The sequence below is a fragment of the Canis lupus genome, chromosome 26 (genome assembly GCF_011100685.1).
Source record: "Canis lupus familiaris isolate Mischka breed German Shepherd chromosome 26, alternate assembly UU_Cfam_GSD_1.0, whole genome shotgun sequence".
Classification (NCBI taxonomy): domain Eukaryota; kingdom Metazoa; phylum Chordata; class Mammalia; order Carnivora; family Canidae; genus Canis; species Canis lupus.
In genome coordinates this window covers 17,987,782-18,015,778 of record NC_049247.1, presented here as the reverse complement: position 1 = coordinate 18,015,778, position 27,997 = coordinate 17,987,782, and the positions used below count along the sequence as shown (strand labels likewise).

At 42.0% G+C, this 27,997-nt stretch overlaps 1 protein-coding gene across 1 annotated transcript in view; it reads left to right on the top strand.

The window, feature by feature from the left end:
* MYO1H (myosin IH) overlaps positions 1 to 27,997 on the top strand; it is a 45,253-nt gene that overhangs the window by 7,031 nt on the left and 10,225 nt on the right. Inside the window, 16 exon segments of the mRNA XM_038575394.1 lie at positions 599 to 778; positions 3,381 to 3,479; positions 4,310 to 4,423; positions 4,689 to 4,760; positions 5,418 to 5,537; positions 6,669 to 6,736; positions 7,064 to 7,169; positions 7,325 to 7,405; positions 8,928 to 9,019; positions 11,523 to 11,617; positions 14,798 to 14,844; positions 18,159 to 18,239; positions 19,071 to 19,176; positions 20,315 to 20,432; positions 24,767 to 24,880; positions 27,198 to 27,274. Of these exon segments, the coding sequence (XP_038431322.1) occupies positions 599 to 778; positions 3,381 to 3,479; positions 4,310 to 4,423; positions 4,689 to 4,760; positions 5,418 to 5,537; positions 6,669 to 6,736; positions 7,064 to 7,169; positions 7,325 to 7,405; positions 8,928 to 9,019; positions 11,523 to 11,617; positions 14,798 to 14,844; positions 18,159 to 18,239; positions 19,071 to 19,176; positions 20,315 to 20,432; positions 24,767 to 24,880; positions 27,198 to 27,274 (1,570 nt within the window).

The window sequence follows — 27,997 nt, the reverse complement described above, 5'->3', positions numbered from 1 at the left end:
CATGATCCCATGGTCTTGGGATGGAGCCCTGAGTTGTCAGGCTCCTTACTCAGCAGGGAGTCTGTTTCTCCCTCTCCCTCTGCCACTCCCCTGCCTGTGCTCTCTCTCTCTCTCTCAAATAAATAAATAAAATCTTAAAAATAAAACATTGTAATATTGGCACAAGGATATATAGTGGTGCAAGGCCAGTGGACCAGAATGGAGTCTACAAAGGCATCCATGTTTGATATGGTCACCTGGCTTATGACAAAAGCACCACTGTGATTGAATAGATAGGATTGCCTATCCAATAAATGGTGCTATCAAGTGGAAATCCATGTGAATAAAAAGACCTTTGACCCTCTACCTCACTCCATAACAAAATTTTAATTGTGGTCCTAAATGTGAATGGTAAAATAATCACACTTCTAGATAGAAGTATAGAAAATATCTCTCATGATCTCAGGGTAGGCAAAAAATAGTTTTTGAAAAGAGCCCAGAAAACACTAGGCTTAGAAGAATCATCATTTGAATTCGGAATTTCCGTTCCTCGGAAGACACTAATAAGAGAGTGGCTTACTTATTGTTGTCATAGTGCATTTTTTGTTCTGTTCTGAAGGGCATTCCAGTAGGCGGGCATATCATCAGTTACCTGATAGAAAAGTCTCGAGTCGTCTATCAAAACCAGGGGGAGAGGAACTTCCACATCTTCTACCAGCTGCTGGAGGGTGGCGAAGAGGAGCTCCTTGCTTATCTGGGACTGGAGCGGGACCCCCAGCTGTATAAATACCTCTCACAGGTTGGAAGGACCAGCACCTGGCTTGGGTGACCCTTTGATGGCAGGGAGCAAGGGTTAGTGGGGGCTTCTGTAGGATGGTCAAGAACTTTCTCATTACCATTTTGGTAATCCTATGGACTGGTTTCTTGACACTTATCATAACCTCTCTGTTTATGCCTGGCAGGTAGATCATCTAGGTGAGTGGATCTCAGCATTGGCTGAAATTCAAATCACTTGAAGAGGTTTTTCAACACACACACACACACACACACACACACACACACGTGCACACACACCCAACCCTCCAGATATTCAGATCTAATTGGTCTGGGGTGGGGACTTAGACATCAGGGCTGTGTTAAATACTCCCCTGTGGTTCAGTATAATTAAATGAATCCCTGGTGATTCTAAAGCACAGCAGAAGTGAGAAATGTTGGTCTAGGTGTGAGGGTACCTCATTGTCCATCCATGTTAACAACCTGTGCTGCCTCCTTCTGCTTTCAATACTAGTTAGGAAAAGACTCTCCACCTTCTCGCCTCCCATTCTGAGAATTGTTGGCAAAATGAACGTACTTCCTTATGTTCAGGAGTAAGGAAAGAGTTCAGGCCATTCCCATAAACAGTCCTAGGATCCAGTGCTGTAAAATGGACTTTTAGAGTGTAACTCCCCACCGTTAGTCTTTGTGCAGCCAGCACTAGTGTATTGATGTCAGTATTTGACAGTATTTGATGTCACTGGCATCTTTTTGCTCCAAGATTTTTTGGACTTTTTTCCTTTTTCCTGGGTCTGGCTTCAAATGGAGGTCACCTGGCAAAGTACAAGTGAGGACATCATTTGAGAAAGAGAACAAGTTTTTATGAAGTGAATCTGATAAAATAAGGACCAACATATATAGTAAGTCATGGAGGAAAAGTGGGAATGACTGAAATTTATCTTGAAAAATAAAGCTACGTAATAAAAGAATCTCATAACCCCCTTTACAAGCTTTGTACTAATTGTTAGAATGAAGAGTAATTCAAATCTGATTTTTTTTTTGAAGGACTAATTTTTTTTTTTTTAACAAAGCAAAGTATATGATAGCATCACATACTTTTGTAACATGATCAGAGAGGGTCAATTTATAAAAGTATCTGAGGGGTTCATTCCTTTTCCCAAGGGCTTCAACTAACCCTTTTGATATTCAAATCATTCCCTTTTAGAACGTATCTTGTCTTTATACTTGCAGATTTTTTTCTAGCCTGATTAATTTGGCCAGATCTTCATGCCACAGAGGCTTTGTAAATGTTTCAGGCAATTTGCCAGAATTATTTTGTTCAACTTTGTGTTCTCCCATAACTTTTACAAACCTTGTGGCTTTACTTTGCAGTATATCCACAATGCTTCCAAACCTTTAGGTATCTTCCAAGGACTGACCTAAGCTGGCCCCACCCTGTTGGTGGTGGGAGCAGATGCTGCTGGTTGAACGGGGAGGGATATTTGGGAGGCTGAAGATTTAACAACGTCCAGTTGACTGGTGAATATATCCATAGTATGGCACCTCTGGTTTCCCCTTGCAACAAGGAAATCTTTAAGATGACAAATCTTCAAATAGCCAGGAATCCAAGAACACCCTGTACTACAAAAGCAAAATTTAAAAAACCCTTATCTAGAACATCTTCCCTTTAAATTGTGACATTTGGTGGTGTGTGTCTTATCTAAAGGACAACTTCTAGGGACTCTTGTGTCTGCCTTCAGCTCAGGTCATGATCCCAGGGCCCTGGGATCGAGCCCCATATTGGGCTCCCTGCTCAGTGGGGAGTCTGCTTCTCCCTCTGCCTCTCTCTTTGGCTTGTGTTCTCTCTCTTGCTCACTCTCTCAAATAAATAAATCTTTTAAAAAAGAATAGAAAACAGACAACTTCTAAAGTAGTGGAAGTGTCATCACATCTCCACTGTTGATCATGTCTATATAGCCTGCATTTCTCTAAATGCCAAACTTTTATTTTCTTGAGTAAGGGTCTCCTTCTACCTGGTCCTGCACTGCTGTTTCTGTTGGAGGTTGTAAAGCATCAAGACTCCTTTCTGGGGTGCCTGGCTGACTCAGGTGGTTAAGCATCTACCTTCGGCTCAGGTCATGATCTTGGGGTCCAGGGATTGAGTCCCACATTGTGCTCCTTGCTCCATGAGGAGTCTGCTTCTCTCTCTGCCTCTCTATCCTTGTCTCTTATGAATAAATAAATAAAATATTTTTTAAAGAAAGATTGCCTTCTCAATTTCAGTGCTGTCCTCTCCCTGCATATTTTAGCAGATGTTTATTGAGACAGACATCTTCAATTTATCTGGCAAATATGACAAGGAAAACTATTTTTAAAAAATACACATTCAAAGAGATAAACCACTAATGTGTACCTTTGAAAGTTTTCCCAGAACAGAGATAAAATTCTAAATGCGTTTGAAAAAAGCAGCAGTTTTGAATCATCCTGTGCTAGACAATCAGTTAAACCTACCTGTTTACAATTCAGAACATTGTAGAACTAGCTCTTACCTGCTTATAGAGAAAACCATTTTTATTCAAAACTAGGTATGGGCATGTCTAACTGTCCTTATAAAAATGACTTAAAGCAACCCAATTCTCTGTCCACAGGGTCATTGTGCCAAAGAGTCCTCTATCAATGACAAGAACGACTGGAAAACCGTTTCCAGTGCTTTTTCTGTCATCGATTTTACTGAAGGTGACCTTGAGGTATGATCCCTGAGGATGGAACTGCCTGTATGGTCTGGGATTGATGAAACAATCCTGATGTCCTGGTGACCGCTTAGTAGGGTCGCCAGATTCAGCCAATAAAAATATAGGATGCCTAGTTACATTTTAATGGGCATCATTATTTGGGGGCACCATGTAGGACCAAAATTATTCATGGCTTAGCTGAAATTCAGATGCTAACTGTGCATTCTCCCTTTCATCTGGCAACTCTAACATTTCCCAGTGCTGTGTGCAAGGAGGAGATCATGTTTCTTCTTCCTCTCAAATCCAATCTCAAATATTTAGATGCCCTGGAACTATAGGATTACCACTTATTTACTCTTCTATTTTTGAACGGGAGCAAATTGTAGGATTTATAAACATTGTGTTTTTATGTCCTTTTTTGATGATTAAAACTACTGTTCTTTCAAAGATGAGAATTAATTTAAAATATATTTATATATGTGTGTGGGTAAATATCTATATCTATCTATATATCATGCGATCATGATATATAGATCATGGCATTTGCTTATAAAATGGTTTATTGGTGGGAAGGGGGTGGGGAAGATATAAAAAACAAGAGTGTCCGGTGCTGGAGATTAGGGGAGGCATCCTCAGTACCCTGGGCTGAGGTTCTTTATCCTACTTCCCTTAATGTCTGAAGTGGGTAAGAGGCTGATTTCTGGGGAAGGAGGAAATCAAGCTAAAGCTCAGGGCTGGAATGGGGAAGGGGGCAGTTTTCCTTGGGGGATCTTCTGTGATGACATTCATCAGTTAGGCAGCCGCTCTTCTCTCCTTGTTATTCTTGCCTTTTCCCACATTCCTAGAATCTCTTTGGAATTATTGCCAGTGTCTTACACCTGGGGAACATTTGTTTTGAAGAGAACGACCAAGGCTGTGCCACCATACCAGATATCCATGAGATCAAATGGATCGCCAAGGTGATGTTCCACTTTTGAAGAGCACAGGGAAGACCCGGCCCTTTTCTGAGGTGGAGGGGCAGGAGAGGGGAGCTTGAGGCAGCTGGATGCCCAGGTCCCCAAGTGGGTAACACAGTGTTCTTCTGGCTGATACTGGCTAGGATATTTAAAGAGTGTGGGAGCAGATGAGGGACGTGGGTAAAGGCCAGCTAGTCAGAACAGGGAATGTGATCTGTTTTGGCAAAAATCTAATCACTGAATGGCGTTTCGGTTTCCATTTTCTCAGCTTCTGGGGGTCCAACCATCAATCCTTCTGGAAGCTCTCACCCATAGAAAGATTGAAGCCAAAACTGAGGAGGTAAAAATGTCTCTAGGTGGAAATGTACCTGTTCTCCCTGCTACTGCTGCTGCCTGCCTCATGTAAGAGCAGGATGTGGTCCTAGAGGAGGCTGGACCCCAGCCTTCCAGCCCCTTCAGGGATCTCCTGCCTCAACCTCCCCATCTCCAACCATTACACCAAGCTTGCCATGCTTCCCTTTTGCCATGCCTTTCCTCCATGATGTCTTTGCCCATGCTGTCCCCTCTGTTGGAACGCTGTTCCCTGTGCTTCTCTAATTAACACCTTCTCATCCTTCAGTTCCTGGGGTCACATCCTAAAAGAGCCTTCCTGATCATCCCACCCCTGTCCTAAAGCATCATACATATCTCCTCACGTTGTTCTCATCTTGCAACATGATTGTGTGTGATGTGTCAATGTCCTGTCCCCCAACTGTGAGCCTGCAGAGGCTGGAACTGTTTATCTTGGTCATGGCTGTATCTCAGCAGCTCCATGCCTGGCATGTAGTGGGCACTCAAGAAATGGCTACTCCCTGAGCATGTGCAGGTGGGGGTGGCATCTTCTCCCAGCACACATCCTTCAGTGGCCATCATTAAAGTCTAATTTGAAAACTCAGGAGGGGGGTGGGCTTTTTTTTTTTCTTAACCTCTCTAATGATACATCTGTTGTTGTTCTCAGGTAATATGCCCATTGACACTGGAACTCTCTGTCTATGCTAGAGATGCAATGGCAAAGGCCGTTTATGGACGAACATTTACTTGGCTGGTCAACAAAATCAATTCCTCCTTAGTGAACAAGGTTAGTCCACACATTTTTGTATGATGCACTAACGTGGTGATGCTTTATCACTGACACAGTCACTCTAAAGAATTTGTGAGCATCGACTCCTGGCTCCTAAAGAGCAGGGACAGTGTCCTTCCAAGTCTACATTTCTGGCACACAGTAGGCTCACAAAAATGCCCACTGAATGATTTTTGCAGTGTGTCCCAAAGTGTGGGATGCACAGTCTTTGCAGCACACCAGATGGCTTCTAGTGTAGACATAAACTTTTAACTTCAGTGGTAGTATATTTTAACATGTGTAAGAAAAAAATATAAACCTTCAAACTCACCCTCAGTGGAATTACTTAAGTAATAAGAGGAGTTTATTCAAAGCTAGAAATTTAGGAAAGGATATTGGGCACAGAGTAGTACATACATGTAAAACTCAAGGTGGGAGTATGTAAAGGACAGATTTGGAAGGCATCGGCTTAGGAGGCCATAGATGTAAATTGTGGCCTTTTCAAAAAAAATGGTCATAATTTCTTTAAATAGCCATACTGTCTGATGCGCTTGGTCCTCTGTTTAAAATGAGGTCCTCGGGATCCCTGGGTGGCGCAGTGGTTTAGCGCCTGCCTTTGGCCCAGGGCGCGATCCTGGAGACCCGGGATCGAATCCCACATCGGGCTCCCGGTGCATGGAGCCTGCTTCTCCCTCTGCCTATGTCTCTGCCTCTCTCTCTCTCTCTCTCTCTCTCTCTCTCTGTGACTATCATAAATAAATAAAAATTTAAAAAAAATAAAAATAAAAAAATAAAATGAGGTCCTCTGTTAAAATTCAAACCACTGTCCTCTCTCCTGGATAAATATCTTTGCTACTCTCTATAGAGAGTTTCAGTGTGGTCTCAGGAGACCAAGAGGAAGCAAGGGGGTGAATCAGAAGGGGAAGGTCTCGCTTCTTGGGTGGTAGACGTGGAAGCTGCCGTGGGATTCTGGCAGGCTTCAGGCCAAACGAGCAGGCTGGGAGATTTGTTTCCACCCTATAAGACTTCTGTGATCCAGTGTTGGAAAGAGAGAAGGTGTGAGCTTTAGAACCAAGTCCCAGCTTTGGGGCAGCTTTTAAGAGTCATTAAGTAAAAGACCTCACTAAGCAATGTGTGTTCTTTGACTAGGATTTCACCGGGAAAACCGTGATTGGATTGCTGGATATCTATGGGTTTGAGGTCTTCGACAAGAATGGGTGAGTTTGTCATTACTTATTGGTCCTCTGTTCTTCTTTAGGATCTGAGTCTGGTTTAAGCCATCTCTAGTGTTATTGGAAGTGGTTTTCCCATCCTCAGAAATTCTCTGGATTTCCATAGCCGGCAAATTCATAGACTGGTCCAGAATTGGAATAACCATAAAAAATCATCTTTTAGCTTGACTCTTCTGATCTATTTAGTAAATGATGTGATGAATAAGGACTTTACTTTCTCTGTATTTAAAAAAATTTTTTTAAAATAAGTAAATACAATTTTTAATTGGCCTACTCGTGTAGCTTTAGTTATTTAAATTTTTGCATCTCTAGTTTTGAGCAGTTCTGCATCAATTACTGCAATGAGAAACTCCAGCAACTGTTAATAGAGAGAACCCTAAAAGCGGAACAAGCAGAATATGAAATGGAAGGCATAGAGGTAAAACATTTTAATTTCTTAATCTAGTGAAAGAGACTCACTCAAGCAATAGTATTTCACTGGAGATTTTATCCTCATTAGTACTCAGAATTATTTTTCACTCTTTCATGTTCATCTAAATCCTCCTCAGAGAATTATTTTCTTTGTCATTCTAGTGGGAACCAATTCAGTATTTCAACAACAAGATCATCTGTGATTTGGTGGAAGAGAGACACAAAGGAATCATTTCCATTCTGGTGAGAAAATTAATGTTGGCTTAGAGTCTTCAAACAGTGTTGCCAACACGCAGAAGACTTTTTCTCCCAGGCTTCAAGAGGGTTGGTTGCTTAGCATGAGCAGAAAGCCAGAAAACATAAAGGAAGGCTTTACAAAGAATGTCAGGTGATCCTGAGTTGAGACTCCTCAGGATGCACCTGTGACTTTATCTTGAACAGTTGCACCTTCTGAGAACATCCATGGCTGCCAATCCACAGTTGTTCCAATTTAAACATTATTTTTTAAATCTAAAAGCCAATGAGAAATTATTTCTTTGCCTTTTCATTCGCGATCATCTCCCTTCTAACAAAAATTACAAGTCCCTTTTCTCCTCTTGCCTCCTCCTCCATCTAACTGTTGTGTGAACAAGATTCTAAAGCCCAGCAGGACATTAATGGGTGGTGACTATAGTTGCCAGGAACATGGGTACCACCTGGATTCAGATCCCAGCCCCATTCCTTACTAGCTGTGTAAACTTAGGTGGGTGTTCTAATCTCTCTGAGCTCCAATCTCCTTGTCTTTAAATGAGTGCAATGATACTGGCACTTATCTTAAGAGGAAGTGTAAGGATAGGTTGAGATTGTATATGCACAGGGCTCAGAATTATGCTATTGTGTGGTAAGCATGCACACTCAATTCATTCAACAAATACTTAGCAGTGCTTACTTGGTGCCATGATTGTGCCCTGTGCTTTGGGACACAGCAGTGGACAAAATAGATCAATACCACTACACTCACGAGGCTTTAAATCTTAGCACAGACACTGACAACAAACAGGTTAATGGGTAAAATAAGTACGTTGTACAATGATGAAAAAAAAAAAACAGAAAGGATTAGATGTGCTGGGGAGGATGATTCAATTTTAGGTGTGATGGTCTGGGAAGGATTGTATAGACTTCTGGGGAAGCATGTTCCAGGAAGCACAGACTGGCATAGGTTATTCTATGTGTACTCAATGCTCATATGAATGGCTGGACTAGCATTTTTAAATATTTTAGTAATAAATACTTGCTTCTATGTGGTTTTCCATTAATGGAATCAGGAAACAGAGATACTACTTCAAGAGGGTTGTCTCACCAACCTGAACCTTGTTTTTTTTTTTTTTTCTTGCTATTTTAATAAAAGCTGGAGGGTTGATTCACTTGTTAAGATGGTCAGTTAAATGTTAACATCCTAACACTGTTAAGGATTTGAGATAGGAAATAGACATAGTTGGAGAAATGTGAAAAATTAGATGCACATGTTTTATAGCTTTCTTTCCATGAGGATTTTGCTTCTAGTAAAAGGGAATATATGTTCTAGGCCATATATGGGCCTAGATGGGTGGAAGAGTTGACTTTTCAAAGAATTTCCAGCCCTTCTGAGACAACTAAGCACCTGTAACGGATCATTGCACTCCCACCCCCAGTGTTCACCTGAACTTGTGTTAGATGACACAAGTGGTGAAGGCATTTAAACTTCACCTCAATCCATAGCATTGAGGCTTCTCTTTTTCTCTGGAAGGATGAAGAATGTATCCGTCCTGGTCCTGCTACAGACTTGAGTTTCCTGGAGAAATTGGAAGAGAAAGTAGGCAAACATGCACACTTCCAAACGTATGTATCTCGCTTGACAAGCTGTTGCATGGGGAAGGTCATCATATATCCACTTTCTTGGGTGGGCAGTGGACCTCAAGAGTACAGCCACTCCTTCATATGTTGAAACATGATGTACCATAATGATACACCAACTCATATACATGCATACCTTTTGTTAGTAGCAATAAAATTCAAATGAATCTCAGGCAAAATGTTCTAAGACTATTTCATGCATGTGACCCTATCCAAAATGTGTCTATGATTGTTACATATTGGATAGGATCACATGCATGAAATAGTCTTCTTTTAAAGTTAGGTTTAAAAATATAATATACATACAGTGATATGTGTATATCTGAAGCGTACAGCCAGCATATCTTCATATTTGTGTATACCCACATCACCACCACCAGGTCAAAATATAGAGCATTTATAGCATCCCAGAAAATCGACTAGAAATTTAACTTAGTCTTTGAGACAAGGAAGAGAATTGAATATCTCATGCACTGGAGTCCTAAAGCCCTGGTTTTGAATACTGGATCAGCCCCTTATAAGACATGTGTCTTATTACTATACCTAGTGGGTAGCGCTGTGAATGACTACATCAATCACCTAGTGCAATTTCTAGCCATGGCAAAGACTCAGTAAATGGTAGTGGCCTTATCAGACTTTTGTTAAATATTGCAATGATAAGTAAATGAATCAATAATGGAAAAATAAATTGTGGTATATTCACAGATGGAATAACATACAGCCATGAGAATGCACAATCTATAACTACGTGCAGTCATGTAGGTAAATCACAGAACACGTTAACAAAAGAAATCAGACACAAAAGAGTATATGCTATACAATTCCCTTTCCATAAAGCACAAAACCAGATAAAAACCAACCTGTTATGTTAGATGTCAGGTCATAACTGGAAAGAGTTCAAGGTGGTGGGGGTTTGGTTCTCAGGGAACTGGTAATGTTCTGTTTCTTGACCTGGGTTCTGGTTATATGGATGTGTTTCTTGTGGAAAATTCACTGAACTGTACACTTAGGATATCTGCACTGTCAGTATATATGTATATACATTTCAGGAAAAGGTTGTTAAAAATTTGGAATTACCAGATCTGAAAAATTATGTTTCATGAGTATTGTTGTTAAAAATTTGGAATTACCAGATCTGAAAAATTATGTTTCATGAGTATTTTAGTCAGTCAATATCACAAAAATGTAGGATAGTAAAATTATTTCTTAGTTATCACCTGAAAAAAATAGAATTTATTTAATTGTATAAGTGTTTCCGTGGTTCACATGTTTTTTCATTCCTCAGTGCTTAGGAGAAGGATCTAATTTTACTCTTAAGTTTTTATTTCAATTCCAGTTAGTTAACATACAGTATAATATTAGTTTCAGGTGTACAATATAGTGATTCCACACTTCTGTACATCACAAGTGCACTCCTTCATCCCCAACACCTATTTCCCCGATCCCCTTACTAACCTCCCCTCTGGTCACTATCTGTGTGTTCTCTATAGTTAAGAGTCTGTTTCTTGATTTGTCTTTCTGTCTCTTTTTCCCCTTTGTTCATTTATTTCTTAAATTCTACATATGAGTGAAATCATATGGCATTGTATTTTTCTGACTTCACTTAGTATTATCCTCCTTAGTTCCATCCAAATGGTTGTTGCTAATGGCAAATTTTTTCTTTTTTATTGCCAAATAATATTCTATTACATATATCTATATCTACATATAGATACATATCTATATCTATGTATACATCTACACATATATATATATATATATTACAAAGAAGATGTGAGATTTATTTTTTTAAAAGATTTATTTATTTATTCAGAGAGAGAGAGAGAGAGGCAGAGACACAGGCAGAGGAAGAAGCAGGCTCCATGCAGGAAGCCTGATGTGGGACTCGATCCCAGGTCTCCAGGATCACACCCCAGGCTGCAGGCGGTGCTAAACCACTGAGCCACCAGGACTGCCCAAGATGTGAGATTTATATATAGATATAGATAGATGGATATAAAATCTCACAACTTCCTTGTCCATTCATTAATTGATGGACAGTTGGGCTGCTTCCATATCTTGTCTATTGTAGATAATTCTGCTTTAAACATTAGTTGCATATGTCCCTTTGAATCAGCGTTTTTGTATTCTTTGGGTAAATACCTAGTGGTACGATTACGGGGTCATAGGGTAGCTCTATTTTAACTTTTTGAGGCCCCTCCATACTGATTTTCCACAGTGGCTGCACCAGTTTGCATTCCCATCACCAGTGCACGAGGGTTCCCCTTTCTGCACAGGGAAGGGTCTAACATGAGGGAGACCTTGGTCTGTAGTCAGATGAACTAGGGCTGCCATGTGTGTTTGGCTTCCAATGCTGGGCTTCCACCCATTGTCATGTTCTTAACCCGCTTGTCAGGACTTCTCTTTTGCTCTTTGCTTTATATATTGGTGCATTTTGTTGCCGGGAACTAGAAAGTTTCAGTGCAAGTCTATTTCTGTCTTGCTGCAGCCGGAAGCTGGCAGGGCCCAAGGGCCGGAAGAGGATTGGCTGGATGGAGTTTCGGCTTTTCCACTACGCGGGAGAGGTCACCTACTGCACCAAAGGCGAGTGTCCAGGGTGTGCAGGTCAAGCCATGAGGTGCGCCTGTGTCCAGTGGAGAAATGGCTGCACGTCCATCCCAAACGTTCGCTAGCCCTGCTTGCAAGCATGCCATTTGAAGTTATTTCATTCATGATTTTATTATGCATATCCACTTTATTTCACCTACTTAAAGCATAAAGTATATTAGTTTTACTATATTCATGTGAGAGTTATGCAACCATCAACACAGTGCATTTTAAAACACCTCACCCCAAAAAGAAACCCTGTATGCATTAGCAACCATTCTATCTTCCGCAGCCCCATCCCCCACAGTCCTAGGCTATAAACTGATCTATTTTCTGTTTCTTTTTTTTTATTTTTTTTATTTTCTGTTTCTGCATATTTGCCTGTTCTGAGTATTTCATGTAGATGGAATCACACAATATTGTGGAATCACACAATATATGGTCTTTTGTGTCTGGCTTCTTCCACCTAGCATCATGTTTTCAAGGTTCACCCTTGTTGTTATTTGTATGGCTAAATAATATGCCATTCTATGGATAGAATGCATTTTGTTTATCCATACATCAGTTGATAGGCATTTGGGTTTGTTTACACTTTTGAGCTATTACTAATAATTCTCCTATGTGCATTTTCTTTCAAAACATTTAAAAAATATTTTTGTTGGTTATTTCTGCTTTAGGTTCTAAATTATTTTCGCTTCTTTGTTTAAAAAATTATTTTTACTGTTTTTTTCTTTTTAAGTAGGCTCTGTGCTCAACTTGGGGCTTGAACTCACAACACTGAAATCAAGAGTCACATGCTCTACCACCTGAGATAGCCAGGCACCCCTGAATTATTTTCCCTTCTAAATAAGTTTATTTCTTTAAGAATCTTTAATACATTTTGTCTTTTAAATTCCCAGTGGTATAAAAATAGAAAACATTTTAAAATAGGATTACTCTCTGTGCAGGTAATCAATTGATTTTTGTTTAAAAAATAATAAACATGTAAGGCTATGCATATTACATGTATAGAAGTTGTTGTCCATACAGAAAAGTCCAAAAAAGAAACTAAAAGCCTCCTTTACTCCTAGCTTCTCCCTGAGGTAAACACAAGAACCAATAGTTTCTTGTATCTTTTCAGGAAAATAGAAATATCTTATACAGGGACTCCTGGGTGGCTCAGTGGTTGAGTGCCTGCCTTTGGCTCAGGTTGTGATCCCAGGGTCCTGGGAATTGGGACCCCACATGGGGCTCCCTGTGGGGAGCCTGGTTCTTCCTCTGCATATGTCTCTGCTTCTCTCTGTGTGTCTCTCATGAATAAATAAATAAAATCTTTAAAAAAACAAGTTAGTCTGGACCTCTTTTGGGTGTATACCCAAAAGAATTGAAAGCAGGGACTTGCATAGATATTTGTACACCCACATTCATTACAACATTATTCACAATAGCCAAAAGGTGGAAACAACCCAAATGTCTATCAATGGATGCATGGATTGACACAATATGCTATACCATAAACAGCAGAGCATTATTCAGTCCTAGAGATCCTCTGATCTCTCATACCACATGGATGAACCTTGAAAACCTTATGCTAAGTGAAAGAAGCCAGTCACACAAAACCTATATGATTCCAATTACAAGGTACCTAGAGTTGTCAAACTTATTGAGACAGAAAGTAGAATAGTGGTTATCAGGGGCTGAGGAGGGGGAATGAGGAAGTAGTGTTTAATGGGGTCAGATTTTCAGTTTGAGAAAATGCATTCTGGAGATGGATGGTGGTGATAGTTGCACAAAAATGCAACCATGCTTAATGCCACTGAACACTTAAAAATAGTTAAAATGCTAAAATTTATGTTATGTATATTTTCCCATAATAAAAATGTTAGTTTTGGTAACTCCAAATAGTTTTCTAAAAAGATTGTATCTTAGATGTTTTTTATCTTAGACATGTTTTTTTTAGCTATTTTGATTTTTTTTTTTTTTAAGTAGGCTCCAAGCCTGACATGGAGCCCAACATGGGGCTTGAACTCACAACCCTGAGATCAAGACCTGAGCTGAGATCAAGAGTCAGACATTAAACCAACTGAGCCAGCCAGGCACCCCTGGTGCCAATTTTATAATGTCATTTAGCTACTAATCTAATTATTAGTAACTGATTAGGTTTTAAGTGGGTGCTTAAAAACGAAGTTAAAATCGGAAATGGCACGTCCTCCTCTGTATGAAGATACTGTTGGATACCTCTAGTCCTGGTACTTTCCTCAGTGGTGGGAAAGATTTTCTCACCAGGCTTCACCTGGCCACTCCATTGTTTTTGTTGTTGTTGTTGTTTTGTTTTGTTTTAAGATTTTATTTATTTATTCATGAGAGACACAGGGAGAGAGGCAGAGACATAGGCAGAGGGAGAAACAGGATCCCTGCAGGAAGCCCAATCCCAGGACTCCCAGGAATCCCAGATCACGCCCTGAGCCAAAGGCAGATGCTCAACTGCTGCTGCTCCATTGTTTCAATGTTATTCCTTTTTTTTCCCTCCACATCTTATTTATTTCTTTATTTTAGAGATAGCGTGTGAGTGGGGAGAGGAGCAGAGAGAGAGGGACAAGCAGACTCTGAGCTGAGCACAGAGCACAACACAGGGCTTAATCCCATGACTTTGAGATCATGATGTGAGCTGAAACCAAGAGTTGGATGCTCAATCGATTCAGTGATCCAGGTGCGCCTAGATGTCATTCCTTTTATGCATAACTCATTGCTACTGGACTAGGATATGTGTATAATGTTTAGCATAAAGGCTCTACATTAGTGTGATACTGGTGAGAGTTTAGAGTAGTGTGTGTGTGTGTGTGTGTGTGTGTGTGAGAGAGAGAGAGAGAGAGAGAGATAGATTCAATTCTGAGAACCTCATTCCCAACCAGCATTGGGATTACACTTCCAGGAACATCTGGCAATGTCTAGAGACAAACTGGGGAAGGTGCTGCTGGCATCGAGTGGGTAGAGGGCAGGGATGCTGGTAACCATCTTACAATTCATAAGACAGTCTCCACGATAAAGAATTCTCCAGCCCCAATGTCAATAGCGTCAAGGTCGAGAAACTGATCTGAGCCTATGAGATTATTTTCAGGATTTCCCTTTGCAGTCATTTGGGATAGAACTGCATTTTTAGGCAAACCATTGATTCAAAAATTTTTCAATGTTTTATAGGATTCTTAGAAAAAAACAATGATCTCCTCTACAGACATCTGAAAGAAGTAAGTCTGGAACTTAACTATACGTATTTCTGATGGTTATTAGGTATATCACCCATGACACTGATTTTGGGGTAGATTTGGCCTTCTGGATTTTTCTTCAATGCATTATGTTAGAACTCCAGCATGTCATGGCCAGAATATATATTCAAGATCATCTGTATGATGATATGTCCTTGATTCAAGAATATATGTTGGCCCTGCTGTGTGCCAGGAACCATGCTAACTCTGGCCAGTCCTCGTTCTCATGGAGTTTGCCATGGGTCTGGAGAGTGGCCAAGAATAAATATATACAGTTGATCCTTGAGCAACATGACCCTGCTAATCTCCTATGCAGTCAAAAATCCACTTATAACTTTTGACTCTCCTAAAAACTTAACTACGAATAGCTTACTGTTGCCAGAAGCCTTACTTATACATAAACAGTCAATTAACACATATTATATATATTATATACTATATTCTTACAACGGAAGTAAACTAGAGAAAAGAGAATAGTATTAAGAGTGTCCTAAGGAAAATATATTTACAGTCCTGATACTGTAAAAAAAATCTGCATATAAGTGGATCCACACAGTTCAAGCCCATATTCTTCAAGGGTCAACTGCATATGAATAAGTTATCCATCCATAACAAGTGCTCTGAAGAAAATAAGGCAACATGGTTGAGAGGGACATTTTTTAAAAGATTTTATTTATTTATTCATGACAGACACACAGAGGCAGAGACACAGGCAGAGGGAAAAGCAGGCTCCCTGTGGGGAGCCTGATGTGGGACTCAGTCCCAGGACCCCAAGATCACACCCTGAGCCAAAGGCAGATGCTCAACTACTGAGCCACCCAGGTAGCCAAGAAGGACATTTTCAATTTAGTTTAAGAGATCAGAGAAAACACCTCTGTGGGGGTGACTTTGGGCTGAAACCTGAGTGAGAATGCTGTTGGCTGTGGAAAGATCGGGGTTACTCCAGGCTGAGGGGCCAGCATGTACAAAGGCCCTAAGGCTCAGAAGAGTTCACTGTGTGTTCAGGGAGTGGTATGATGTTAGGAAAGGGGACTGAGCCCTGCAGGGTGAGGTGTCCAGGCAGGAGCAGAGATTTTGTTGCAGTGAGAATATACCAGGGTAGTATGAATAGAAGACAAGAAAACTGAGACTCAGAGAAGTCTCAACTTGCTCAAGGTCACATCATGAGGTGGAACTGAGATTAGCCTCTGTGGCTGTTGGTACAAGTCCCAGTGTCCTTTCATATACCTCACTGATCAGAAAAACCTTGTGTTTTATTTATTTTTATTTTTATTTTTTTTTAACCTTGTGTTTTAAAGCCTTACTTTATATTGAAACAGTTAACTGTTTTATTAAAAACTGGATTTTATTTAATTAGCTTGGTTTACAAAAAAGCATAAATGTAGGAAGACATTTTCAAGTAAACACACAGACTGTTCATTTCCGGAGTACCTTCTGGCCTTTCTGATCTTTTCTCTGCCACTCCTAGGACCACTTGTTCCAACCTCTGAGGTTCAGGAGAGAGAACTATGCCTAACTTTGGATCTCTGCTCCATGCAGGTGCTCTCTGAGGCTGAGTGTTAGCCCCACCTCTTCCCAACTGGGGGTGTCTAGCAAATATCCCCACTGGTGGGATGGATCTGGTGGGGCCTCCATCCTCAAGTCACTGTAAATGACATAGGAGTGAAAGGGCCCCAGCTGACACAGGGAACATAGTACTCCTCTCCTGGCTATGCCTCTGCCCGCCATGCCCACACCCTTCTCAAACCCATCCACGGAGTGTGCTTCCCATGGAAAAATCTCAGAGTCCTCCACTTTACCAGCCAGGGATGAAGGTTCTTGGACTTCCTTTTAACTTCAAGATGCATTCTTTTCTTTTTAAAGATTTTATGAGAGACACAGAGAGAGAGGCAGAGAGAGAAGTAGGCCCCATGGGGAGCCTGATGCTAGGCCTTGATCCCAGGACCCCAGGATCACACCGTGAGCCAAAGGCAGATGCTCAACCACTGAGCCACCCAGGTGCCCCAAGATGGGTTATTTCTAATGTGTTCACGCCTGCCTTCAAATTGCTTTTTCATGCCATTGTCAGTGCAGAATCAGAGTGGATTAAATTTAAAAAAAATTTCAATTTAAGAATCATCGAATTGTGGCAAAATACACATAACATAAAATTTATCATCTCAACCATTTTTAAGGGTGCAGCTTAGTAGCGTTAAGCACCATAATATCGTTGCACAGCCAATCTTCAGAATCCTTTCCATCTAGCAGAACTGAAACTCTGCCCTGTTAGAATACTAACTCCCCTGTTCTGCCTCCCTCAGCCCCTGTAGCCAGCACTGTACTTCCTGTCTCTGAATGTGACTCCTCTAGGAACCTCATGGAAGTGGGAGTCATATAGTATCTGTCCTGTGTCTAATTTTTTCCCCTTATCATAATGTCCTCAGTTTCATTCATGTTCTCACACGTGTCACAATTTCCTTCTGTTTTAAAGGCCAAATAATAATTCTAATTCATTGTGTGGATACAAGGAAAATAATTTTAGTGTCAAATTAATTTTTTTTTAATTAAAGCTTTTTGGAGCACCTGTGTGGCTCAGTCGGTTGAGCATCTGACTTTTGATTTCAGCTCAGGTTATGATCTTAGGGTTGTGAGATCAAGCCCCACATCGGACTCCGTGCTGGGTGTGGAAACTGCTTAAGATTCTCTCCTTCCCTCTCCTTCTGCTCTCTCCCCCTCCATAATAAATCTTTAAAAAATATAAACAAAATTAAAGATTTTTGATAATACATATTATTTTGAAAATGTGTGCATAAGGGGAAAAATCAAACTATAAAATCTGGTGTCCTTGACCCCATGTCATTAACTCTCTCTCCTGAGAGCCAACTGTTCTAGCCATTTGACTGTGTATTCTTTTGGGATAGTACAACCAAGGGGTGTATGTATCTCCCTCTTTTTCCTTTCTCTTCACACAATAATCCCACACTGTACATGTGATCCTCGTCTTGCTCTTTTCACTTGACACCATCTTGGAGATGATTCTTAAAGAACTGGTTCATTCTCTGTAGCGGCTGGACTGGGAACAAGTGATTGCTTTACCGTGTCAGAAGAAAACCATTCAGATAGCCTTACCATGTAGCAAGTGCAGTAGATACAGTATTTAAACATTTCCCTCCATGTTTGTATTTTTTCCCCATTTTCTTCAAGCACTCCTAAAGCAAATGGCTCTGGGCTGTCGTGCACACTTATGCAAGCTTTCCTGAAGTCTCCTTAGTGACTTCTGAAGTAGTGAATGTGGAGCTCATTTCCTTTACTTGCAGGTGCTATGCAGGTCCAAAAACCGTATCCTAAAGGAATGCTTCCTAGTGGCTGAGTTAGAAAACCGGAGGAGGCCGCCAACGGTGAGTGGGGGGAAAAATGCCTGTGCAGAATTAGAAGGTTGTAAAAATCAGCCAGAGAGTGCACTTATTCTCAATCACCTGTACATTTTAAACTGTCCTCCCTTGGGGCGCCTGGGTGACTAAATTGGTTAAGCATCTGCCTTTGGCTCAGGTCATGATCCCAGAGTCCCTGAGTCAGACTCCCTGCTCAGAGGGGGCATCTACTTCTCCCTCTCCCTTTGCCCCTTCCCCCTCTTGTATTCTCTCTCTTTCTCTTTGGAATAAATAAATAAAATATTTTTAAAAAACTGTCCTCCACTTTCCTGAAAGCATCACTCTCTAACATGTACTACTAAATATATACTTTCCAAGTGTAGTAGTAACCACTCACTGAGTGCCTACTGTGTGTCAGGCACTGTGTGGGGGGCACGAAATTTAGCAAGAAAAAAAACAAGGTCCCTGTATCTAGTGGGAAAGAATAGGAAAAATACCATCCAAAAAAAGAAAGAATGTATAGTAGTGCAGGTGTCATAAAGGAAGCTTGGTAACAAGGAAATGGGTGTGTGTTGGAGATGACTGTCTCAATGGTGATACGAGTTCCTATGAAGCGTGCACCACATAAGTGCTAAATGAAGAAAGCATCTAGCCTCTCTGCTTAACCAGTCTGAGCTTGGACTTCTCAGGCCAGGACACCCAAAACCTTTGCTTAGGGGGCAAGATGGTAACAGGTAGGGCAATCTATCAGGAGCTGGGATCTAAAGAGCTGGAGTCTTGTGCCCTAGCTGATCTCTGTATTGACTGAGAGAAGCAATATCTACTTAGTTCATTCTCTCTCTTTCTTTCTCTCTGAAGGTGGGGACTCAGTTTAAAAACAGCCTGAGCAGCCTTCTGGAAATCCTCATCTCTAAGGAACCTTCATACATCCGTTGCATCAAACCCAATGAGAGGAAAGAACCCAGTGAGTCATGAATCGTTCTGAACACTGAGCTCAGGAAAATAAATCTGAGAGGAAAGCCAAGATGGCAGTGGGTTAAAATCCTAAAAATCCCTACAGGCTTGTGCCTTGTCCTTTACACATGAATTCTTTTCATTTTTTTTTAAAGATTTATTTATTTATGATAGACACAGAGAGAGAGGCAGAGACACAGGAGGGAGAAGCAGGCTCCACACCGGGAGCCCGATGCGGGACTCGATCCCGGGACTCCAGGACTGCGTCCTGGGCCAAAGGCAGGCACCAAACCGCTGAGCCACCCAGGGATCCCAATTCTTTTCATTTTTAAATGACCAGAAGGCAAATGAATAGGGAGGGAAAGGGTTTTTGTTTTGTTTTGTTTTGTTTTGTTTTTTGCGATCCTGAGTGAGCATTGCTTAGATCCTGACCAGTTTCAGGAACAACACAGCTGAGCCAGACAGATGTCACAGGTGAGGAAAACAGTGTTGTTTCTCTCTAGCCAGGGAACAGTCTTCCAAAATGGTTTATGACTTAGGTATCTTCCAAGCACCTGCCATGGTCGGTAACACAGTTGTACAGAAGGCAGGTGGAAAGAACAAATGAGTGAAGCAGATTGGTTGTAAAGCAGTAGGGAGTGAAGGGGACTGTGGAACACTGCAAAGGGCACATGCTATCCAAAAGGGCAGTCCTATTCCCTTCCAACAAGTTATTGCCATGTGGGAGTTTACCCCCAAATGGCTGGATATCATAGTTTGTTTTTTTTAAGATTTTATTTATTTATTCATGAGACAGAGAGAGGGGCAGAGACACAGGCAGAGCGAGAAGCAGGCTCTATGCAGGGAGCCTGATGTGAGACTCAATCCTGGGACCCTGGGATCACACCCTGAGCCTAAGGCAGGCGCTCAAATGCTGAGCCACCCAGGCATCCCAGCTGGACACCATAGTTTTTTAAAAAGAAGCCAGAAATCCAGATTTTCCTATAAAATTCCCCCATTAACACACACACACACACACAAATTAGGACCTGACAAAATAAGTCTGTGGCCAGATCTAGCCCATGGATTGTCAGCTTGCAGCCTGTGGTCTTAGTTGAAACACAGCCATGGGGCCCTTTACTGTCACTCTCCCTTCTGTGTTTCCAAAGACAAGTTTGATGACTTGCTCGTAAGGCATCAGATCAAGTACCTGGGGCTGATGGAGCATCTGCGGGTGAGACGGGCCGGCTTTGCATACCGGCGGAAATACGAGCATTTCTTGCAAAGGTAAAGTTTGTTTTGTTGATCTGAAGCCAGTACAGTCAAAAACCTACTGTGTGGGGAGTCTCTGGGTGTGATGATGAATAAAAGGCCATCCCCCCAGGAACTCAGAACTACTTCTACTGTAGCCATAACTATGATTAACACTAACATTTTGGAGAATAAAAGCTAAATCAGTTTACCTTCTTCCCTTCCTTTCCCTAAGCCTGTGACTTCTTGGGAGTCCAGGAAGCTCAAGACTGATGCATAGACGTGCCACTAGGGGACAGACATGGGCAGGGTGCCACTTGAGTCTGTCTGTAGTTGGGGAAGCCCCTCCCCAAGGTGACTGTAAGTGCTCGTTTAGTCAATCTAAGAGCAATCCCCTTGGCATCGTGGGCTATCAGGAGAAGCAAGTGTAATGATGGGAACATGGACATTGAAGTCACACAAAGCTGGGTGGGGATCCCTGTCCTGTCTCTTCTAGCCATGATCCTCTTTCCTTATAGGTAACATAGAGATTAAATTGTCTGATCTCTGAGAGTTTATCAGGATTTAACGATAAATTCACCACCACCTAAATCATTTGTGCACCAATACTTCATTGGTGGTGGGCTGTGTGTGAATTTCTGCTACCAAAAAAAAAAAAAAAAAAATCAACATATTCTCATACTCTCAAGGGAAGCATAATGGTTATTTTTGTAGGTCAACATGGTTGAAGATTGGTAATTTCAAATTGCAATCTGATACTAGGCTTCTTTTGAACTACAACTTTATTAAAGTGTACATGAGCTTATAATTTTTTCCTCTAATTTCTTGTATTTATTTTGCAACTTGTGTCAAGATTCTGCCTTTTGAAAATTGAGCATTTCCTAGCAGCTCTTATTTTTAACCCCTGACTTAGTGATCGCAGATCTCTCTCTACCAGGGATCATGCTGCTTTTCCTCCCATGAATCTCATGTCTTGGTAAGTGCTATCTCCTTATATGCACTTACTAAGTAATAATCCATTTCCTCGCTGCTATTTTTATTTAAATTCTAGTTAGTTAACATACAGCGCAATATTGGTTTCCAGAGTAGAGTTCAGTGATTCATCACTTACATTCATACACTTACACCCAGTGCTCATCACAAATGCCCTCCTTTATGCCCATCACCCATCTAGCCCATCCCCCACTCACTTTCTTCCATCAACCCTTAGTTCTCTGTCATTAAGAATCTCTTAATGCTTTTTCCCTCCCTCCTTTTTTTCCTTCCCCCTTCCCATATATTTACCTGTTTAGTTTTTTAAATTCCCCATAAAAGTGAGATTATGCAGTATTTGTCTGACTTCTTTCACTCTCCATAATACCCTCTAGTTCCAGCCATGTTGTTGCAAATGGCAAGATTTCATGCTTTTTGACGGCCGAGTAATATTCCATTGTATATATACACTCCATCTTCTTTATCCACTCGTCGGTGAGTGGACATGTGGGCTCTTTTCATAGTTTGGCTATCGTTGATAATGCTGCTATACACGTCTTTGAATGTGTATTTCCGTCTCCTTTGGGCAAACACCTAGAAGTGTGATTGCTGGATCTTTGGGTAGCTCTATTTTTAACTTTTTGAGGAATCTCCATACTGTTCTCCAGTATCACTGTTATGTTAATGATTTATATACCTGCTGATATCCTTTAGCTATAATCTCCTTATCACCCCAGCCCTAGCCCTAAGCAACCACTAACCTGCTTCCTGTCTCTATAGATTTCCCTGTTGGACATTTCATACGCATAGAATTATGCAGTAGGTGGCCTTTCATGACTGATTTCTCTCACCTCACACAGTGTTTTCAAGGCTCATCCTTGTCATAGCATCAGTGCTTCATTTCTTTGTAGTGAGGAACCATACTCCATTGTATGGATAGACTACATTTTACTTATCAGCTGATGGGCATTTGGGTTGTTTCTCAGGTTATTATGAATAATGCTGCTAGGAACATACACGTACAGGTTTTTATGTGGACATGTGTTTTTATTTGGGGGGTGTGTGTACCTAGGAGTAGATTACTACGTCATGGTAATCAGTCACTACTGAGTTAATTGGTTGAGGAACTACCAGCCTATTCCCCCCACTTTTAAAAACATATCTCCTTTGTATGCTGTTCTTGCTCATCAGCAACTTGTTCATTTTTTAACTGATTCATCTTTTTCTGAATCTCCATCTTTGCTGGAGATGGCCAGAATCAGCAGCCGCTGCCTGCCCCACCCCACCCCCAAACACACGTGCACTTGATGTTACCATTTTTCTGCAGTTTTTGCTCTTCATACATCTTTTTTATATCTTGTTGTCATCTGAGGCTCAGTTACTCTGCATAAATACTAGTGAGCACCTGCTGTGCACCAGTGCTGTCCTAAGTGCTGTGTAACAACAGGGGACAGGACAGACCACATACCCCCCACCCCTGCGTGGGGCTTACTTCCCATTGGGGGAGTCTGCTAGTGATAAAGAGGATATACGAGGTCAGGTGGGAATGTATCTTTGAAGGAAAATGAATGCAGGTAAGGGAAAAAGAGGGTGGAAAGATAGAAGGCCTTACCTCTTTAGGTAAGGTGGTCTGGGAGGGCCTTTGCAAAGGAGGGAGGGAACCATGAGGCTATCTGGGGATAACAATCCAGGCAGGAGAGCCTGGAAGAAATGGGAAGGTTGGAGGACCATTTGGGAGGGCCAGATGGCTGCAGATCAGTGGCCCTGGGGAGGGGCCGAAAATGATCAAATATATGTGTACCCTGCCTGGCACCACTTCCCTTGATCAGGAAGCAATTGCATCTCAGAGTTGAAAAAGACTGAAGTTCCTAGTCCCTCCACTCTGCAGGTGTTTAAGACATCTCCCCATCCCCGACTTTGTCTGTCCCATGTTTGGACTGCTTTGATGGCATGTGCTAGTGATGGGTGTGGTTTGGGCAGGTGGGAGCAAGGCCTGAGGCTCAATGGCATTCTCTGGGGTAGTAATGCACCTGCGCCTTTGTGTGTGTGGCTAGACTTAGAGAGATAATCGGGGAAGAACATGTGACACTTAATATTTGTCTTAGTTTGGGCTGCTATAACAAACTACCATAGACTGGGTGGCTTATAAACAACAGAGAATTACTTCTCATGGTTTTGGAGGCTGGAAATCTGAGATCAAGACACCAGCATGGTCATATTCCGGGGAGAATTTTCTTGGGGTTGCATGCAGAGTGCCATTCTCTTGTGTCCTCTCATGGTAGAAAGAGGGTGAGGGAGCTCTCGGGTCTCTCTTATAAAGGCACTGATCCCATTCATGATGACCTCATCACCTCCCTGAAGGCCCTCACCTCCTAACACCATCACATTGTGGGTTAGGATTTCAGCCCGTGAATTCAAGATGAGGGGACGACATAGACATTCATTCCATGGCAATGCCCTTAATGGACTTTTTCATAAAGTATAGTTCCAGGAAAATAAATATGTTTTTTTAACAGTTTAATGTGATTTTAAAATAGTACAAACCGTATCTCACAATATTAAGGGTAAGAAGCATAATAGGATCACCATAGCTAACAGTTTTTGAAGTCTTGGACTGTGCCCAATATCTTCCATGGATTATCTCACTTCGACCTTGTGATGCCCCCACGAGGAAGGTCTTGTTAATTGTTCACATTGCAGAGGTGAGGGGGCAAAGTGACTTGTCCAGCTCCTGAGCTGGACCTGAACCCAGGCAGTGTGGTCCTGGTCTAGCAGCTCCGGTTGTATAGCTTCTAGCCTTAGTCCATAGGCACTTTGAATTCTGCATTGGCTTATTTCATTATGTTACAGACCACATGGTTCTTTTTATAGTGACCACATACTAGAAATGTATGCTGAAATCAGGATCTTAGTCATTATTGGGTCCAAGTCCCACATTACTTACCAGGCATGGTACCTTGTCCTCCTGTGCTGGCCCATGTTTATTCACTCATTCATCAGTAGACAGACATTTAGGTGTTTTCTATCTTTTGTCTATGATAAATAATGACAGTATGACATGGTGAACGTTCATGTATGAGCCTGTGTGTGGACCCATATTTTCATGTCTCCATGTATATACTTAGAAGTGGAATGGAGTTGCTTGGGTGGATTATCTGATGATGTCATTGTTTCATGAAGACAGGTCAGACCCACCCTACTGAAAGCTTCTCTCTTTTATCTTTCTTGCCAAGTGTATGTAACACTTGTTGAATTCAAGGAAGTTTGGTGTGATGAGTCCGCTAGGTTGTGCTGAGTGGCTGGCATGTCACAGCTGAGCAAAGCTGACCTCTGGTGGAGGGTTCGGTGGGTGAGTGTAAAGTCCAATGGCTTTCTGGAAGGGCTGTTCCTCTCCCCAGGTACAAGTCTCTGTGCCCAGACACCTGGCCATACTGGCATGGGCCTCCAGCAGAGGGCGTAGAACGGCTGATCAAGTACATTGGCTACACACCGGAAGAGTACAAGTTAGGGAGGTAAGCGGCCAAGAAATGCCCGTTAGAAAGTTTTCTGCATTGATCCATAAGCATCTAGAGCCTGGAGATGAATTTTTTAAGGAATTTATGTAGAGGTACAAACAGATACTTCTATCCACTCCATTTCAATGCAGCTCTGTAAAGACAAAACTCCTGTGTGTGTCTGCTCTCAGTACTTGGCTCATACTCAGAACATTCCACAGTACTTCTGAAAGTCGCTGGGGTGTCCTACACTTCAACTCAATGCTGACACTGTCTACCTCGAGTAGTGTCAGATCCCCAAGATAAGGACTCAGTCCTGTAAGACTGTCCACCCCCCACTTCAGATGCCAATTGCAAGTCTCTATGTCACCTGTGCTTCTGACAACTGACTGGATATCTATTGGAGGTTCCTAGGACGCCCTCTTTAGGTTTGATTTGCTAGAGTGGCTCACAGAACTCAGAAAACATTTTACTTCCTGGGTTATTGGCTTACTACAAAAGGATAGAACTCAGGAAGAGCCAGATGAAAGAGATGCATAGGGTGGGTTGGGGAAAAAGGATGGAGCTTCCATGCCCTCTCCAGGTGTACCCACCCAGAACATCAAAACCATGTCCTTTTGGGGTTTTATGGAAGCTTCATTACACAGGCATGATTGATAAAATCATTGGCTGTTGGTCATCACTTCAATCCCTAGCCCCTCTCCCCTACCTGGATGTGGGCTGAGAGTTTTGAGCTTCTCATCTCAAGATTGGTTCCGCCAGCAATGAGCCATCATCTTGAGGTTATCCAGGGGGCTTTGCGAACATCATCTCCTTGGCATAAATTCAGGTGTGGTGTGGCCGGAAGGGATCTATTATAAACAGCAAGACATCCATTTCACTTTTATCACTTTGAAACCATCTCAGGAACAAAATCCAAATATCATAACAAAAGATGTCCCTTTTGCTCTAATTATAAGGGTTTGGGGAACTATGACCAAATATGTATTTCCTATTACAAATCACAGTATCACAGGTTCCAGGTGGTTGGAAGGGCTCTATTACTGCCTGTTGAGGAGATTAAGTTGGAAGCCCTGTGTTCTAAACCTGACTTAGAGCTCCGTGGCACCTCTTTGCCTGCAAAATGAGTTTGCATGGACTTTTTATTGTTCAAATGCATGCAGGATTTCTCAGAGGAGGCTATTAGGGATTTCATAATGTGAAAGCTCCTGTGGCATTCCAGAAGGTGGTGTTCTAGAACTCTGAGCACATTGCTATCGCTCTAATTGTCCAGGATCAGTAGAACTTTCATACCCATTGATAGTATTGAGGCAAACTCAGTGTGGTGAACCAGGAAGATTTTGGTCTGTCCTTAGAGTCATTTTGGTCAGGGTTGGTGTGTGGTGGTAAGGAACAGTGCCCAAGGATGTAGATGGGCATTCCCAGGCTGCAGAGAATTTCTGCCTTCGTATCTATCCATGAACTTTGCCCGCCAATCCCCTAGCCCTCTGTGGTCACCCTGGTCCCTCTCCATCCTTATGCTTCTGTCCTGGGCCCTGCTTCAAGACTTCATTACATCTCCAAGCCAGATCCCTGAGGGGAATGGGGCTTAGCCCATCCTGAGTGAGGCAGACCATGGAGGTCACCGGTGGGATCTGTGTGGGATGGGGACCTGGGATCACGGGACATGAGGCACTGCTTCCTCCAGTGGCTGCCCTGGGAAGTTTCCCTCACAAGCTGGGTAGGGCAGGCAGGAAGCGATGATGGACATTGATGATTTATCTTTTTTGGTCGATGGGATCTTCTCTTAAACTTAGACTCCTATTCCTTGTCATCAGTTTTCAAAACCCAAGAAGTAACTTCAGGTTGAATTGGTGTCGTAGTTTCCTGAGACTGGATAAATGAATGACCACAGACTGGCTGGCTTAAAGCAACAGGAAAGTACTCTCTCACAGTTCTCAAGGCTCAAAGTCCAAAATTAAGGTGTCAGCGGGCTTTGCGAGAGAGACTTCCTTGCTTCTCCCAGCTTCTGGTGGCCCCTGACATTCCTTGGCTCGTGGTCCCATCCCTCCAGTCTCTGCCCGTTTTCACATGAACTTCCCTATCTGTGTGTGTGTGTGTGTGTGTGTGTGTGTGTGTGTCCTCTTCTGTCCCTTATAAGCACACACTCACTGGATTTAGGTCACCCATCATTCTCTATGATCTCCTCTCAATCCCTACCTTGATGATGTCTGCAAAGACCCTATTTCCAGATAAGATCACATTCTGAGGCTCTGGGGGAGACACTGCTATTCAAGCCAGTGCAGATGGTAACTGACCAACTAACCATTACAACCATCTCTCTTTTCACTTCTAGAACCAAAATATTTATTCGTTTCCCCAGAACTCTGTTTGCTACTGAAGATGCCTTTGAATTTAGTAAACATCAATTAGGTAATGTTTCTCTGTCCTGATTTCAGTAGAATGTGAAATGAACCCAGCTTAGCTTGGGATACACCTTACATCTGCTGTTTGATATAAGCATCAGAAGCGTTGGCTCTGAAAATTGGGGGTTGTGATAAGACACACATGGATTTATGCCCTAATGTGTGTTCAGAGGGCAGTCATGGATATATATGGAAAGTTAAACCCAGGACGCCTGGGTGGCTCTGTGATTGATCATCTGCCTTTGGCTTGGGTCATGATCCTGGGGTCCTGGGATTGAGTCCTGCATTGGGCTCCCTGTGGGAAGCCTGCTTCTCCCTCGGCCTGTGTCTCTGCCTCTCTCTCTCTCTCTCTGGCTCTCTCTCTGTCTCTCATGAATAAATAGAATAACATCTTTAAAAAAAAAAAAGGAAAGTTAAACACTGGATTGCTGTCCCAGTTCTAGTTAAGACCCAACTCTTTTTTTTTTTAATATTTTATTTATCTATTTGAGAGAGAGAACACAAGCAGTGGGGAGGGGCAGAGGTAGAGGAAGAAGTAGGCTCTCCGCTGAGCATCAGGCTCCACTGAGCCTGATGTAGAACTCAACCCCAGGACCCCAGGATCATGACTCAAGGTGAAGGCAGATGTTCAACTGACTGAGCCACCCAGGCACCCAGGACCCAAATCTTGTGCTATGCCAGGGCCTAAATCTCAAATGAAGCTTTGAAAACTTCATTCATATCTGTATCT